This window comes from Petaurus breviceps, unplaced genomic scaffold (assembly GCF_028583685.1).
Source record: "Petaurus breviceps papuanus isolate PSGF00001 unplaced genomic scaffold, PetGlider_PUasm1.0 156, whole genome shotgun sequence".
NCBI classification, from domain to species: domain Eukaryota; kingdom Metazoa; phylum Chordata; class Mammalia; order Diprotodontia; family Petauridae; genus Petaurus; species Petaurus breviceps.
Window position 1 is genome coordinate 11,992,774 of NW_027185720.1, and position 14,695 is coordinate 12,007,468.

The 14,695-nt window shown below is 51.5% G+C and overlaps 1 protein-coding gene across 1 annotated transcript in view; it reads right to left on the reverse strand.

Moving 5' to 3' along the window:
* Window positions 1-14,695, reverse strand: part of MYH9 (myosin heavy chain 9) — a 78,083-nt gene that overhangs the window by 17,127 nt on the left and 46,261 nt on the right. Inside the window, exons 4-15 of the mRNA XM_069082063.1 lie at window positions 14,296-14,323; window positions 12,828-12,921; window positions 8,475-8,567; window positions 7,780-7,843; window positions 6,317-6,415; window positions 5,507-5,650; window positions 4,458-4,553; window positions 3,539-3,657; window positions 2,515-2,667; window positions 2,180-2,353; window positions 733-906; window positions 143-257 (exon numbers count right to left, since the gene is read on the reverse strand). Coding sequence (XP_068938164.1) covers window positions 143-257; window positions 733-906; window positions 2,180-2,353; window positions 2,515-2,667; window positions 3,539-3,657; window positions 4,458-4,553; window positions 5,507-5,650; window positions 6,317-6,415; window positions 7,780-7,843; window positions 8,475-8,567; window positions 12,828-12,921; window positions 14,296-14,323 — 1,353 coding nt within the window. The remainder of the gene's footprint in view (window positions 1-142; window positions 258-732; window positions 907-2,179; window positions 2,354-2,514; window positions 2,668-3,538; window positions 3,658-4,457; window positions 4,554-5,506; window positions 5,651-6,316; window positions 6,416-7,779; window positions 7,844-8,474; window positions 8,568-12,827; window positions 12,922-14,295; window positions 14,324-14,695) is intronic.

Sequence of the window (14,695 nt, forward strand, 5' to 3'; positions counted from 1 at the left end):
ACCGACATCAGAAGCTACCTGGCAGAGGTGTGTGGGGGTGGGGGTGGAGAGGCTGAGCAGCAGACTTCATCTGGGGGCTCTGCCTACAAAGAGAGGAGACCAGAGCTCACAGAAATAACAATCCAGAGGGCCAAGGGCGTACCATCTTTCCAGAGCTCGGAGACAAATTTATCTGAGGACTGATGGAGAAGCGTGGCGATATTGTCATTCAGGGGGTCCATGTTTTTCATCAGCCATTCATCAGCTTTATAGTCAACCTGAAAGAGGAAGGGTCCTTGGTTATCACAAGAACTGGGCAGCCTGGGGATGGATGTGACCCGGCCAGAAAGACCCTGTGCGTGCCCAGGGCAATGCGGGTCTGCAGAAATCGGGAATGAGCCCGTGCCCAGCAGGACTTCAGTATGTGATCACGTCCTGTGAACAGAATGGGTGTATTCCGCAGAAATGCCCATACCAAAATACCTTGGGAAAAGATTTCCCATGGAGGCAACATTTCTCAGGACATGTATAAATGGTCAGATTTAGTCCTGATGGATGGATCTTCTCAAATAAGGTGGGACTGGGCAGGAGAGCACAGGAGGCATCATATGCCAGTCAAGTCAGCTTGGACCAAGCACCAAGATCCCTTCGAGAAGCCTGCTGCCAGAGGCTGGCTTGGTCCCCTCGGACCTTAGATGACCCTTCCATTACCTCTCCACAGCCTTCCAGAGAGGGAGTCAGGCTGCTCCTTACCTTGCCAGCATAGTGAATGATACAGAAGTCAGCTTTGTCTTTCAGCTGCTTGGGCTTCTGGAACTTCGGGTGCGTGCCCTGTTCCTGCACCACTTTCTCTACAAAACTTTTGTCTGTGGCTTTGGGGAACCAGCATTCTTCATCTAAAAGGGCCAAAATGCCAGGGGGGCCCGCCTGAAGGGAGCACAGAGAACAGGACAAAGGATTCAGGCTCTGAAGGGGGAGAAGCCAACTGTCCACACCACCCTGACAACGCAGTCTTATACCATAAATTCTCAGCCAACTGAAACCTTTAAAACAATGGAATCTGGATTTGACTGAGAATCAAAAGGTTCCATTAATGGAAAATTAAATTTCTTAAATGATCCAAGTTAACTCATGTTTTACTGAAGGAGAGAAAATGAGGTCTATGTTCCAGATCAGAACAACCCTGCTCAGTACTCCAGAAAAGGATGCAAATCGAGACTATACATGCATGCAAGAGGTAACCAGGAATTTTAAGGTTGATACAACCCCACAGGTGGGGGTGCAATGGACAGAGCCCTAGCCTGGAGTCATGGGACATGCTTCAAATCCCAGACATTTACTCATCCAGAGGGAAGTGACTCAACTCCTAAGAGGCCCAGTTTACTCCTCTGCACAGGAGTACTACTACTGCCCATTACAAATCTGTGCAGTGCACAGCAATGTCAGCAGGAGGCTTGCCAAGTCTAAGGACTCCAACCAGGATCCCCTCAATAAAAGGGGCTGTGTCCAAGGACCGCACGGCCCACATGTGGCCTGGAGGCCGCAGCTTCCCCAGCCCTGCTCCAGACTCTATCAAGGAAGATCTTTCCATCAGAAATTAGTGGAGAGACAGGGGGCGGCCGGGTGGCTCAGCGAGTAAGAGCACCGGCTCCAGTGTCGGGATGACCTGGGGATCAAATCCGGGCTCAGATACTCAGCACCACACCCAGAAATAACTGGCCGTGTAACCTTGAGCAAGTTTCTTAACCCCGATTGCTTTAAAAAAAAAAGAAATTAGTGGAGAGAGCTTTGTTATAAGAGGGCACGCCCATCACATGGAGAAATACGCTGTGCTCCGCAATGGGGTGGTGGAAGCAGACTTCTGCCTGCTTCCAGAGCATCCAGGCTCTCCAGGCTCTCCCCTTTGCAAACCCATGCCCAGGCCGGCTGACTGGCCTCCGTGCAGGCCCATGCCTGCTGGCTCAGACCTATCAGATGAGCACATAAGCTGCTCAGCCCTAGGCCCGGGGATCAGACAATCAGGAGCCTCGTGCTGAATGTAGGACACTTGCCATCTGGCGGGCCACACGCCCCCATCCCACAGATGGGGAAAGGTTAACTGAGCTGGCCTGGCAGCACGCGGGCCGCATGAAGGCTCCTCAGGTCTCCCAGTGATCCCGGCCAGAGAACACAGGGGAGAGGGGCCAGGGGCGGCACTCACAGGCTTCTCGATGAGGTCGATGCAGGGCTGCAGGTCCAGGCCAAAGTCAATGAAGTTCCACTCAATGCCCTCACGCTGATACTCCTCCTGCTCCAGGATGAACATGGTGTGGTTGAAGAGCTGCTGCAGCTTCTCGTTGGTGTAGTTGATGCACAGCTGCTCGAACGAGTTCAGCTGCAAAGAGGCCAGAGGGTGGGTGAGGCTAGTCCTTAGGAGCAAGCACCCGCCACCCCGGGGATGAGGCCCAGCCCTGCAGCGAGGACACCGGGCACGGCAGGGTCCGGCCCACGCCCGGGCTGCCAGGAGCCGCTGCCAACAATGGGGGAGAGGCTCACATCAAAGATCTCAAAGCCGGCGATGTCCAGGATGCCGATGAAGGAGGCCCCCTGCCTCTTGGTCTTGTCCAGGGCCTTGTTGATGCGCATCACGAGCCAGCGGAACATCCGCTCATACGTAGCTTTAGCCAAAGCCTCAATGGCAAAGTCAGCCTGTAAGGGCAGGGAAGCGGGAAGGCCACGGAAAAAGTGAATGAGGAGCTTCCCTGGCAGCTGTGGCCCCAACCACCATGAATCTAACAGCATGTCTTGAGAATGGGAGTGGGTGTGAGTGTGTGAGAGTATGTTAGGGTAAGAGATAGTGAGAGAGTGAGTGTGAGTGAGAGTGAGTGTGAGTGTGAGTGAGAGTATGAGGGTGAGGGTGAGTGAGAGTGAGTGTGAGTGAGAGTGTGAGGGTGAGTGTGAGTGTGAGGGTGAGAGTGAGAGTGTGAGTGTGAGCTCTGATCTACTCAGTGACCCAATGGAAGACCCTCAAGTCTTGCTCATCTCACAGTTACAGTAATGTCACCAGTAAAACTAAGGGAGACAAATCAACCCTGGTCAGCAATCTGGGCACCCCAGAGCAGAAATGAGTGGTCTATGATGAGGGTGGTGTGGTGCTGTGGGAGAAAGACAACTCACACACACTCATACACACACACAGACACACACACACACACACACACACACACAGTGATAGAAATGGCCCCCTACTGAGTCAGCTTAAAGGGATGGGGCCCTCCCGACTCCCTCTTACTCCCCCCCATCAGAAAATAGATCCATTTTCCCAGCCTGTCCATTAAGAACCACCTCCCCTGGGAGCTGGGACATGTGGACGTGGGACACTGCATCGATTTTTTGGACTTTCTCAGTGTATGGATCAATTAGGCGGATATCCCCCCTCTCTTTTTATTGTTTGTGAGTCTCTCTGGGATGGGGAATATGACTGGTGACAGGAGTAGATGTGAAAACAAAAGACACCAATAAAAATCAAACTCTTTTTAAGCATTTGCCACGAGACAGTCGGCGTGACTGAAGGACGTACCTGTTCTTTGGTCTGGGCTTTCTGGACATAATCCCGTCCAACCTTGATGCGAGGCGTGAGGATCCCTCGAGTGAAATCAGTCACATTGATCCCCAGAAGGTGGGAGACTTTCTGGGCAGCTGTAGGCATTCAGGCACCCAGGATCAATCCAAGAAGAGAGAAAGTTAAACCCTCAGGAAGATCAGGGCAGTGCCTTGGCCCTCTGCACGAGGCCAGGTCAGAGGGCCCCTGTCCAGTAGTGCCCGCCCACCCACTGGGCCACAAGCCTTTCAACATTAAAGTGCCCATCACACCCTCTGAAAACCAGAGAGATGCAGACAGACATCCCTTCAGGTACCGATCCTAAAGCTCTGTACAAAGTGGGAAAGGCTAAAAGTAAGTTCACCCAATGTTAGAGGTCCCCTTGCCCTCTCCTCTCTCTATCACAGGCCAGCCTACAGCTGGAGCAGTAAGGCCCACAGCCTCTAGGGGCAGCCTTTCTCCTTGGCCATAGCCTTTCCAAGGCACTTAAATGCTTACAAAGGCTTAGGGCTAGAAGGAGTCAGCAACTTTATTGCTTGCGACAAGCTAGAGGCCCAGCAGGCTCTCCTACCCACTATGCCAATGCCCCTCAGGCTCGTCCCCTGCCCTTTGGGCCCTAAATTCCCTCTCCCCCATCCTGCCTCCTAGGTACCCTGCCATTACTGTCCACTGTGCAAGGCCTTTCTAGTCTGTACATTTTTCTTGTGTGGTCTCTACCAATCACACGGAGCTTCTGGAGGGCAAGGACTATGCCCCTTTTTCTATTCATAGTCTCTTGTGTTTAAGAAACTTTCTCCTCCCAAGTAAGTCCAACAAAAATTCTGCCGCTCAGCTAGCTGGAGACAGGCAGGATGGTCACGGGCTGCACTATGGTGGGGTCACCCAAGTGGCACTGTACCTGTATTGTCTGGCATAGAGGCCTGGTCAGTGTTGCGTTCCTTCTTGAAGGCGATATTGCCGAGCTGAAGGACCCCTGAAATCACTTTCAACAAGCCTGTGGAGAGGGACGCAAAGGCCAAGTTTAGGCCGGCTGAGCCGCCACAGTCATTAGAGCACAGGGTGGCCCTGTCAGGCCAGTCCTGGATTCCTCTTCACTGCCACGGCTGTCAGAGCACAAGTAAACAGAGGAGTGGGTGCTCCATAACCTGACCTCCCCACCCCTATCCTGCTCCCCTTGCTTGGGTGACCTACCTCCCCCAGGAAGCCCAACTTCCAGGCTCCAGGTCAAGTGATCTCCCTCTTCTTCAGATTTCACAATCACATGTCTATGTGCCCTGCCCTTAGAACAGGAGCCCTCTTCTCTGAGGAGGCTATGCATGTCTTTTCTCCCCTATCTAACTGCTGGGAATCCTGGAGCACATGGAGAGGTTGTTTTTTTTAAATCTTTCCACTGAATAGAAGTAGAACCAAATTGGGATAAACAGCTCCCTTCTCATCGTCTCAACTGAAATAAAGAGAACCGGGGAACTAAGGTTCCAAAGCCTGATGAAAGGCAGAAGCGTCCTCCTCTGAGCCAGACGGAGACTGCCCAAGGCACCCCAAAGTTTACAATCCTCTACATTTCCTTATGATGGAGGCAGACCTGGGCCACAAAGTTCTTAAAAGACAATGTTTTCCATTCTGAAATCAGCTGCTGAGTAAATCAGCAGCTCAGGGATCCTCCTTTCTATTCAACTCAACTGAAAGACACCAAATTCTCCAGTTTCCTCAAAGCCAGTCTCTAGGGAGGTGGGGAGTAGTTGGAACAGAGCCATGGACTACAGTGACATTTCCAAGAGAGGGGCAGAGGTGGGAGGAGAGGGAAAGGAAGACAGTCCTACCACATGGGCCGCCAACCCCGCCCTTCCCTGCTGATGCTGGCCCAAGACAGGAACAATGGCAGCAAGCCAGACCCGGTCTCTTCCTCTTAAAAGACCTTGTCCCCCTCCCGCTCCCCCGTGGCCGTACCCATTTGCTCCTCCTCAGGAATGCTCATGATCCTCATGGCCTCCATGGTCTCCTGGAACATGTCCTTGTCCTGCTGGCCGGGGATGGTGACGTGCCCATTGGACAGGAATCGATACTTGTTGTATGGCTCTAACAGCAGGTCGGCTGCAAAGGCAAAAATCCCTGAATCTCGGGAGGACATGGATCGGGGGCTGCAAGGGGCAATGCTGGAGAGCACTTCATCCGTGCCCTCACTTCAGCAAGGAGGAAGCAGGACCAAAAGACTGGGAAGAACCGTTTTAAACTCTGAGGCAGAATTAGGCCATGGGCCTCACCCAGTGAGAGGCCTCGTCTCCATTCTGCTCAATCCCCACACCCACTAGTGGCAGGATGCTTGATACACAGAGGTCACTATGTAAATATGAGTTATTATGGCATTAGCCTATGAACAAATATAGACCCAGAAACGGAAGACAAGTTGCTGAGATGGCAAAAAAAAAAGATAATGGAGAGACTGCCCGCCCTGCCTAACTCCCAGGGTCAATGAAGCAGGGGCTTGGAGCACAGAGGAAAGTCTGCGTGCCGGCCAAGCTGAGACAAGCCAAGGCACCCAAGACAACACCTGACAACTTCCAGCTTCCATGTGGACTGTCACATATGATTTTACATACATGTTATGAAGATCGGATTGTTTTAGCATTAATAAACATGCACTTCTGAAAATATTAAAGCAATCGCCTGGGTTGGGCCTTGGTGGTTGCCTCTCCTGCCTTCACTGGTTCCTGGCTCTACACACAAGGTTTGGACTCTTTGTATCTCCCAATAACTCACTCTTTAAGTGTTCTCCAGCCCCAGACAGCAGGTAGTAGAAGATATGGAAGGTCCGTTCCTCCTTGGCTTGACGGATGGCCCGTGATTTCTCCAAAAGATCTTTGAAAACGTCAAGGAGCTATTCTGGATAAAATGCAATGAAAAGGGAAGAAAAATTCCCAATGGAAAGACCAAGAACCTCATTAGGCAAAAAGTTATGTAGAAAAGTCAAAACAAACCACCTAGGATCCAATCTATTGAGAGATCTAAGAGGTCTTTGTGTTTACTTCACAGCAGTATCTTGAGTAATTTAAGGGGCCAGGCACAAAAAAGAATTATGGAATTATAATGCCCTTAGTGAAAAAGGGAAAGTGTTTCAAAATAACCCTCATTTGAGTTCTGAAATCAATATGGTGGCCAAACCTGAGGTCAGCTCGTAGCCAGCACGTGCAGGAAATGCTTTCCTGCAATGAAGATCCCAACTCAGAATCCCACCATCCTCACTCTACCAGACTCTGTAGCTATCCCTTCCCCATGGCAGGGATTAGGAGCACGGTATCCCCACAATCTGGAAAATCCATCAATAATTTGATGGCCCTCTCTCCATACCACAGAACAAGTCTGATTTTTTTCTTTTTCTTTTGTGGGAATGTTTACAGTACCATACTGTAAGATCTGGGTTAAGCATTTGGTCATAGGCTATACGCAGGTCAATGTTAAGTTAAAATATTAGGCATCTTCTGGCTTTCACATTCTTTTCACAACCTTTACCTTATTATTTAACTTTAGAAAAGAAACTGTATATTTATGGCATTAGAATATAAAATATGTCAGGGCGGCTAGGTAGCGCAGTGAATAGAGCACCGGCCCTGGAATCAGGAGGACTTGAGTTCAAATCTGACCTCAGACACTTAACACAAAAAAAAACTAGCTGTGTGACCTTGGGCAAATCACTTAACCCCAATTGCCCTACCTTTTCCCCTCCAAAAAAAAAAAGAAAAAGAAATATAAAATATGGTGATAGTATACAATACCACACATATATTTCATGCATTTCTGAGTTTCTAAACTTTTTCTCTGTCATCTTCTGGCCTTCACATTTTGTCTGCAACTTCCACAAAATTCCCCCCAAATCCCCATTTAACTTCTTATGCCAACCTGTGATATAACAAGACTGCAATGGGGAAAGTCATGATATGAAAGGATAACTATAGTCCTAAAACCCAAACAACCCAACCACAGAGAGACAAGACAAAGCAAAAGAAGGAAAGAACCATGTCCCTCGGCGATCTTGGTGAAGAGTTTGATAAAAACCTCATGTTGGCGACTTGGTATTGGGTAGGGTCCCAACCCCAGAGCGGAGCCACCCTCCAGGAATGGAGAAGCTGGCTTAAACAGCCAAGTCCTCTCCTGAGCCCCAAGCCAAGCCAGGCGCTCTTCCTGTTCCATCTTAGAACCTGTGAATGGGTCAGCAGCAAGGATACAAGTCTCAATGTTGGCTCCCACAATGTAACCATTGACATCAAAGTTGATTCGAATGAACTTGCCCTGAGGAGAGAGAAAGAAAGAAATCAGAGAGGTGGACCCATGTCCCTGTGCTCTGGTCATCTCGCCCGAGCTGGGAGAGTTCATTCATCTATGGGCCTAGCTCATGTGCCAGCACTTCTGAAGGGTTGGGCACAGCTCTATCCTTCTTCAGCAGGCACTAGGGTCATACTAAGGGCCAGGAAATGGGGCCAGTTCACCTGGCTCCTCAGCCATGGGCCAAAGTTAAGAGATGCACAACTTCCTCCATGCCCTGCCCTTGAAGGCCTCTTACTGCCATCTCCTCTTAGAAATGAGTTTTTTGTGGACATAAGAGGCCAGCAGACCTAGCCCAGTTCATCAGGGAAGTGGGGCTAAGTATCAGAACTACACTTAGTAGATATTAAAGCAGGGCAATCCTCCCCTCCCAGAAGGCAATACCCAATCTGAAAGCACCCAGAGGCCAGGACCTTTGACTGAATAGGAAAGAACAGACATAGCTGGTTCCAGCAAACCAAGCTATATACTAAGTGTGGGAGGGGGATACAAGGCAGGGCAAAACCAGCTACTGCCCTGAGAAGAGGGGAAGGCAGTGGGCGCAGGAGCAGGGCTGAGTCCTGAAGGAAGCTGTTGGGACAGGGCAGGAACAACTCACAAATCGGGAAGAGTTGTCATTCTTCACAGTCTTGGCATTCCCAAAGGCCTCCAGGATGGGGTTGGCCTGCAGCAGCTGCCGCTCCAGCTCCCCCTGTGAAACAAGCCAGAGCAACAGGGGCACTCAGTGATAAGGCTCGGTCAATGGCCCCAGAACCAGGGCAGACACTTCCTGCTGATTTGCCTTCCGTGGCCTGTGCACAGCCCCTGGTCTTCCTGGGAGCCCTGGCCCCAGAAGGACAAGGCGTACCACCAGGGGCATTGCTGGATGGCCCCTGGAACAATCGACTCACTGAAAAAACGAGGAGACGACAGCTCGGGAGGGGAATGCCTTGCTGCAGGTCAGGTCACCAGTCCGGTGGCTGGCGCCAAGCCTGGCCAGCCCGCCCTCTCTGGCCCCTGATGGGGTAGCTCCCTCCTAGTTCTAAGGTCCCTTGGCTACACCTTGCCTGCAGGGGGCTCCTGGCTCATCACTGAAGCTCAGACCAAGACTCTTCACCTTCAGACTGAGAATGATGCTGACAGCATTTCCTACCTGTCCTGAGGGCCACAGGCTACAGAGAAGTGGGGGGAGCAGGGGGAGGGAATCTAGTTCAATCCCCTCTTTTTGCAGGAGAAAAACTCAGGTCCAGAGGTGTTCGTGACTTGCCCAAGGTCATGCAGGTAGTAAGAGACAATACATGACGGGCACCTCCAAGCCAGCCTGTGCTGTCTCCTGGCAGGCAAGCTCTGGACACGTGGCACATGGGACTCTAGCCAGCATCGACAACAGGGTAGTAAGACTAACTGCCCCAGCCATTTTGTCATGGACTTTCCCATCCATGACCAAGAATGCTAGTTAGAGGTAACAGCACGCCCATCATCCCCACCTAAGAAATAAGGAACCTAGGCTCCAGTGCCACCTCTGTCCTCACACCAACCCCGTGAGGCAGGCAGACCAGCAGGCCAGGCACCGTCCCCATCTGACACCTAATAGAGGTCACAGGGCCACTCTACTAAGGGGCAGGGTCAGCATGAAGGACGCTGGTCTCTTTACTTCTCCTCCAGGGTTCTGCCACCTTTGACAGTCAGAGACTTCCCCTCACTGGGGGTCAGGCCTGGCCACTTGCTGACTCACCTAAAACAAGACTGGTGATGGGTGAGCAAGCAGCCTTGGTTCCCCCTTCTGCCACCTCCTACTGGGTTGGGAGATCTGCGTGAGCCAGGCAGTGGCCTGTGCTCATTTACAAGGGACAGACCAAGCCCAGGCTCGGCTCATCATGGAGAATGGGACCAGCAGCGGGGATTCCCCTGACTACATGCAGCCTTCCAGTACACAGGACCCAAACAGCAAGAAATGCAAAGAGCAGACAGAGACGGGACCCTCCTATCAATGGGTCAAGAAGTGTAATACCTTCCCCATGGAGAACAAACCAATCAACAGGCCAGACCACAGAGCGGACAAACGAGGAGCACAGCTACATGGATGTTTCTGGCACCAGCAGAGACAGCCAACTTCCAGGCTTCCCACGCACTCTTGCACTGTTGAAGGAGGGCTGGCCTGGGAAGGCTGGCTGCGACAGCTTTTAGAAGTCTGAGAGGAGGCCTGCTTTCCAGCCACATGTCCAGCCACCTGACCCCACCCCCAGTTAAGCCACCTCACTCTCCTTTTCCTGCTGAGGAGAGGTGGGCTCTGGGAGCCTCTGCCTCTCCTGACCAGCTAGGCCTTCTGCCTGCTCTGAGGAGGCCCCCAGGTCCATGTCTAGGACCCTAAGGAGGGTACATGGAAGGAAGGAAAGGCACACACCCCAGAGCTCCCACTCTAAGGGCAGAGAGACCACCACACTGAAGAACAAGACAACTAACTGCTGGGTTTTCTTTTTTTTTTTTAATCTATTTTTAATTAACCATGCTGTAGATTTTAAAATGCAATCAACTATGCCTAACATACAATTATGAGCTCTTTTTAGAATATGTTCACAGCTTCTACAAAGACCCAGCATGTGCCTGGGTAATGGACTATGGCGGGAGGGCATTAGCACAGCCAGTAGGCCTTATAGGAAAGCCTGCTTGGCCAAGGTGACCACCTCTGCCAGATGAGGCCTTCTGCATGGCCAAGTTCAAGCCTTCGGCCACATCTTCCTCTCCAGACAAAGGCGAAAGACAAAGTCCTGTGTGGGCCCCTGGGGCCTGGGTAGCTCCTTGAAGAAAGAAGGGATTTGGGCCTTGGGTTCACAGAAAGTAGCTAACACAGATTAGACAGACAGACAGACTGATCAGTACAGACAGAGAGACAGACAGATCTTTCCTTTTAAAGACTAAATGAGCCACTGGCTCGAACACTGGGTCTGTCCAACCAAAGAACAAGGAGCTCAGTAACGGACAATGGGGCTCGAAGGCCCAGAGAGAGACTAGACTGTGGCCAAGCCCACTGACAGAATGGCCAGAAACTTCCACTTTCTCCTCCAGGAAGCTTTCCCTGATTATTTCAAACCACACAAATTATTCCCAACTGGGGCCTCCTCTACACTCCCATCTGGCAGCAGTCTATGTGGGGTCAAACCCAACAGCAAGGACAGCGTCCACCCCACAAGACAGAGGACAACAGAGATTCAAGAAATACTTTATTTCACTGGGACAAGAAACTTTAAAAAAAAAAGCATAGTTGGAGTTCCAAGGCCCAACCTGATGGCTCAGTTTTAAAAATAAACCTCCTAAAAAGTGAGGAACGGAAAATAAAAGAGGGGTGGGGAAGGCGGGAAAAATGAAACTTTAAGAGCTTCTAAATATAACCACTAACGCCCCATGGAAAAAACATCAGAGTCGTGCAGGGCTTGGCACCTAGAAGGTTCCACTTGGCTCAATCCCAGAAGTCTGTTCTCATTAAGACATTAGAGTGTCCACACCCCAGGTCTGCATGCAAAGACAATGCCCCCCTCCACACCACTTCTGGATATGCTGCACACGGCCTGCGAAGAGGTCCAGGTACCAAGAGGAGCCAAGTCCACCTTGAAAGCTACCGAGGATACCACTGGCACAGAAATGTGAGTGCACGTGAAAGAGAGAGAGACACACAGTCATGCTTAAGACTGACTGCCAGCCCCCAGCCAGAGGGACACTTCCCTGCAGGCTTGCCTTGCAGCCACGGTGACCTCCAGGCAGGGGGCAGGTCCTGTCCACATCTGGCTTGCAACAGAGTGGGCAAGGATGCTACCAGTGACTCCCCACACGATCCCACTGAGCTCAGGCCCCAGAACAGGGACATTTCAGGCACACTGTGCTAGACCACGTTTCAGGTTAGAGGGCCTGGAGCGTGGCTCACTGAGTAATGGGTGATGAGGCTCTGGGACCAATTAGCAGTAATCACTCCCGAGCACAAAAGCAGGTCACTATGAATCACAAATCTCTAGCCTTCAACCTCCCCTCCAAACAGTGAGCACCAATCTATGAGAATCATTCTAGCTGCAGGTGATATGGTGTGGAGTGAAAAGCTGATTGGGGGAAAAAATCAGGACACACGATGGGGAGAACACGCATTCCTGGTGCAAAACGTGCAGTAAACGTGCGGCTCACCTAGCAAGGACACGACTGGCGAGTTCGACCATAATCCACCAAGGGAGGGGGAAAAATGCACGTAAGACAACAGTCGAGGTGGCCTCTTTCCTGGGGGGACAGCCCCCACCGACATTAGCACAGGACTCAGAAGCACACAGCTGGAACTGATGCCTGCCCAGCACCCCAGCCTGACACAGGGGATGACCAGCTCTTCAGTGGGACCCGCCCGCCCACCATGTCATGCCAGATTATCTCTGAGAGCTGCCAGGGTTAAGCTAAAGCAAAACCTCTACCACCCCCCCTCCCAACCCACCTCCACCCCCCATCCTGCAGTCATTCACACCCCAGCTTAGGTTACCAAGGCCTGGACCACTGGCAAAGCCTTCAAAATGCACCCTAAATGCAAACAGCTCAGACTTTTTTGATGTCTTAGTTTTACTAAATTGTTTTTGCTTTTTATTTAACTGTTACAAGGGCTGATTCTCTAGAAGAGGGAGGCAGGGAAAAACACAGTGGGACATAAAACCAAAATACATCAATAAAATTGGCTTCTTTTTAAGTCATGACCCAGGCCCAGGCTACGAGGAAGCCCTCCCTGGGGCAGGCGTTCAGTGGGAATGGATTTCTCCAAAGTGCTCCCCACTGGCATGGCCAGCTCAGGCCTTTACTAAGGGCATCTCCGTGGAGGTGTTGGGAAGACGCTGGGTCCAGCCAGTGCCAAGGGCAGTCTGCCGCCCACCCTCTTCATTTCCTGAGATCAGTAACCCTCCCTACTCAAGTGCCCAACATGAACCACAGGAGAGCAAGAGAGGAGACTCACCTGGTCCTTCTTGGTCTTGTGTGAAGAAGCCACGTAGGCCAGGTACTGAATGACCTTCTTGGTGTTTTCCGTCTTTCCAGCTCCTGACTCCCCCCTGAGGAAGAGATGCAAGCAAGGGCTGCAGCGTGTACAGGATGCTCCTGGGAAGGGCTTCCCTCCTCCCCCAGCCCTGCCACGGCTCTTCCACGGCTGGCGCAATCGTTGGGTTTGATCTTCTGGTCCACCCTGGGGCTCCCTCCAGTCACACTAATGGTCTGAGTGGCAGATCTGGGCTCCCCCCCGATTTCCTTCCTATTGGTCCTGCTACCATGACATTCTAAGGCCAATCCCCACTGCCCAAGTTTCTCGTACTTCCTTCATCTCTCCCCCTGTCTGACCCTTCTCTTTCTCTGCTCATCCCTAGTCATGGCTCAGGGCCTCTGCTCCTCCTCCCCCCTCCAAACTCTTCTCTGGAGCAGCCACTTCTGCAGGGCCCTTTGTCCCTTCCCCTCTGGCCCATTCTGAACTCTGGCCCGAGCCTATAGCTCCTACTTCATTCTGGTTTTTCAGGAGGGCAGAGCTTCCCAGGGAGAGCTCCTGAAACACCCCACATGAGCTGAGATAGCTGTACGTAGATCTTAGCCCATCTCAGCACAGGGAGGAAACAGCACCAAAATGGATATGTGGTCATGGCGGCAGGCACTCAGTACCCCAAGCCCTAAGGCTCCTCAAGTCCCGCCCCCACCTCCAAGCCCCTCGTCGTCCCCACGGTTATTCTCAGTTCCAGCTGCTGTCAGAGACTCATAAATCTCCTCTCCTGGCCTTTTTACCCTGTTCAACAGCCATGGGATTCCAAGCCCTCTAATGACCAGATTGCTGGCTATAGCCAAAGACTGCTTTGTGGAATCCCTGCTCAGAGAGTTTCCCATGGTCCTCAGGAGGCCTGGCAGAAGTAAATTTGTGTCCACAGCTTGGCCAGGTCATTTGGCAGCTTTCATATCCAAATGGTTTAGGAATGAATCGCAGGCAGCTGCTGGGGGGTCAAAGGGACTTAAACTTGTTTAAGTTCCTTCAAAATCGTACTTGGACTAAAAACAAAATGTTTTAGACCATTATTAACTCTTTCAGGAAGAGTAGGATTGCTTTCCTCTTTGGAGGGAGTGGTGCTGTGACTTGGGGAGTCAGGTAGCCAGGTAGAGGAGACTTCTGCCTGGAGCCGAGAGCATTCTCTACAGCTCCTTGGGGAAGTAAATTAAATCTCTCACTTTGAGATAAAGGCCATCCCCATAGTGGAGTCAGATGGCACTGAATGGAAATAGAAGCCAGGCCCTGTCACTTGGGAACAGGAACCTGGGGATCAAAAACATTCTGAAAGGGAGATAAATGCTCCTTCATGACACACAAATCCATCCCTCCTCAAATACAGGCCAGGCCAGGGAAGAAAACATGGAACATAGCATCAAGACATTAAAAAAAAAACCCCACTTACGTGCACAGAATGGACTGGTCTTCTCGATCTGAAACAAAGGAAACAGGGGTGAGACAGATGAGAATGAGCTTCCGCTCGGCACAAAAGCCCTTTGTTCAGCCCATGGAAAGGAAGTCCCCAAACACGAAGCACAATCAGGCTGTGAGTGCTCCTCAGCCGGTGAGGCCACACGGCCCTGCTGGGGGGGCCCTCCAGGGTGGCAGTGACAGCAGGCAGCCCCTCGTACCTCCCAAGTAGCAGACTGGAGCTAAGTGCCAGCCAAAGAAGATAGGGACAAAGCCTGTTTCTATTACCTTTGGGGCCTAGAATTTGCCTCCAATCCTGCCTTATGAGGAGACTCTGTGAGGACTGCAGCCTTGGACTTTTACATTCTTCCTTATGAAAGGAACTGCCAGGAGGG